At 36.1% G+C, this 2,264-nt stretch overlaps 1 protein-coding gene across 1 annotated transcript; it reads left to right on the top strand.

Moving 5' to 3' along the window:
- The first annotated feature begins 229 nt into the window (after nt 1–229).
- Nucleotides 230–2,004, top strand: LOC131036834 (trihelix transcription factor ENAP1). Its single transcript, XM_057968826.2, has 2 exons — nt 230–833; nt 1,267–2,004. Exons 1-2 carry the CDS (start codon nt 337–339, stop codon nt 1,826–1,828), a joined length of 1,059 nt encoding a protein of 352 aa, XP_057824809.1. The 5' UTR covers nt 230–336; the 3' UTR covers nt 1,829–2,004.
- Nucleotides 2,005–2,264: the final 260 nt, after the last annotated feature.

Below are 2,264 nucleotides of genomic sequence, written 5' to 3' on the forward strand. Positions count from 1 at the left end.
TGTATTATTATTATTATTTTTTATTATTATGTATGAATATATATATTTTCATAATTTGATATCTCTCGAGGTATCTTACTTAGATTTTTTAAAATATAAGTATGCTAGTTGTATACCTTTCACCATAATAAAATCAAAAAATATTAAAATAAATAAAAACTACATGGATGTTGATTAGTTTAAAATACTTTATCAAGTCTTTTAATCAAACACCTATGCGTATAAAAAAGGAAAACATAAGATCTTGTTTAAAACTGAACTTTTTTGGAGTAGAAAACCCGTCTTCTCTGAGAGCTAATTTGAAGTTTGCAACACAAAATAAATAAAACAGAGAAAATGGAAGATACAGACGATGATGCCCGCTATCCGTCCGCAGTGCAATACCACCATTCTTCCTACAATACCACTAATAATCCCTTCCATCGACCTAAGCTCCCTCTCAGGATGCACCACGATACTGCTCCTGCTTTCACAGACGAGGAAGACGACGAAGAACAAGATGATAACGATTACGGGGAAGAAGGGGATGATGACGAATCGGAAAACGGCTTTCCCAAACCCCGGCAGCCCAAAGAATTCGACGGCAAAGCGGCTTTCGATAGGTTCGGTGTTCGAAACGTGTCACCAATTCTTTTTCCCAAGCCCGAATACCAGCCAAAGGGTTTCAGGGACGACTGGTCTGAAGCCGCTACCATTATACTGCTTGAAACGTGGGCAGAGAAATTTTCACAAATGGGTAAAACGAGCCTGAAATTGGAGCAGTGGGCTGAAATTTCACAGAGGGTTTCTGTTGGTTCAAAGACTCATAAGACAGATGTCCAGTGCAGAAACAGGTCAGGGCTATTTTCGTATGAGATTCATTTTCTCAATCAATTAATTTTCATGTGATTTCTCAAAATTAATATTTTCCTAGGTTACAAATTTGTATGGGTTACTGCTTGTGCATTAACTAGTGTTGTTAAGTAACTGGATCTTAGATGGTTTTAATGAAATAAAAGTTATAAAAGACGTTGGATTGGTAATCAGCTTTTTTAAACCATAATTGATTAAATTTCACATTCTTCCGAATTTAAATTTGCTTATTGACAATTTTGTTTTGGGGAATTTAAGTTTTCATTTGAAATGTACATAAAGTAATTAAATGCATTAGCAATCAATCCTCCAATTGTATATTTTTTATCTGGAAGGAATCGAAGGATTACTGTAGTTCTATACTTGTTGAAAATTCTCATTTCTTATTGGTATGATTATTTTTCCATGGAATAGGTTGGAGAGATTGAAGAAGAAGTATAAGAAGGAGAAGCAGAAGCAGAATGCTGCTGCTGCTTCTTCAGGGGTGTTTGTTAGCAAGTGGGCGTATTTCAGGCATATGGATTCCATTCTCAGTTCTTCTTCTTGGCAGGTGGGGCTACCGTGTGGAATTGATGCTGGAGAATTTGTGTTTTTGAATCCTAGGGTTTATTTAAATCAGACTACATTTGATGAGGTTAGGGATAGTCCCACTGAGGATGATGATGCCGAAGACGATGACAATGATTATGATGATGAAGAAGGCGATCGAAGGGTCAAGCGGCGTAAAGATGGTGATGACAGGGAGGATTCTTTTAGGGTTCTAGCAGACTCTATTAAGACTTTTGGAGAGATTTATGAGAGAATCGAAAATAATAAGAAGCAGCAGATGTTGGATTTGGAGAAAATGAGGATGGAGATTGATAGGGATCTTGAGATGCAGAAGAGTCAAATTTTGGAGGAGACTAAGGTGGCATTGGCAAAGATTCGGCAAGGGAATGATGATATTGATGCCTCTGTGACGAATATGAGCAGTTGAAGAATTTGTATGTAATTGAACTTGTTGCTTCTGTTTTCTTAATTTGTCTTGCCCACCAGTTTTAAGAGCCCTTTTTCCTTTTCACTATTGATACTGCATTTAACGCTAAATTGTGTAATCTTATATAATGGGCTGGAAATCTGTTTATAAAGATTTGTAAGCATTTATTTTTTTCCTGTGGTGGGTTTGCAGCCATTTTTTAAGAGTTTATGAAGTTTTGACACCAGAGCTTAGCATTCTGCATTTTTTCTCAAGTTTTCAATTATGTTTTTAGTAGTTTCTGAATTTTCTGATTTCACTCTCTTCAATTTTAGAACCGGTAGCTGTTTCAAATGTAGTATTCTGCAAATTTACATGTTTCACTTCTTTTGCTTCAAGAAATCTATGCTGGGCATTCCAATTTCTGAATCTAGCCATCCCCATTATCTGGACTTTT

This window comes from Cryptomeria japonica, chromosome 3, assembly GCF_030272615.1.
Source record: "Cryptomeria japonica chromosome 3, Sugi_1.0, whole genome shotgun sequence".
Lineage (NCBI taxonomy): Eukaryota > Viridiplantae > Streptophyta > Pinopsida > Cupressales > Cupressaceae > Cryptomeria > Cryptomeria japonica.

Bases quoted from the DNA above. Each gene is read 5' to 3' on its own strand.
- LOC131036834 (XM_057968826.2), top strand. From the start codon at position 337: ATGGAAGATACAGACGATGATGCCCGCTATCCGTCCGCAGTGCAATAC. The intron at 834-1,266 runs GTCAGGGCTATT...TCCATGGAATAG, and splicing joins GATGTCCAGTGCAGAAACAG to GTTGGAGAGATTGAAGAAGA.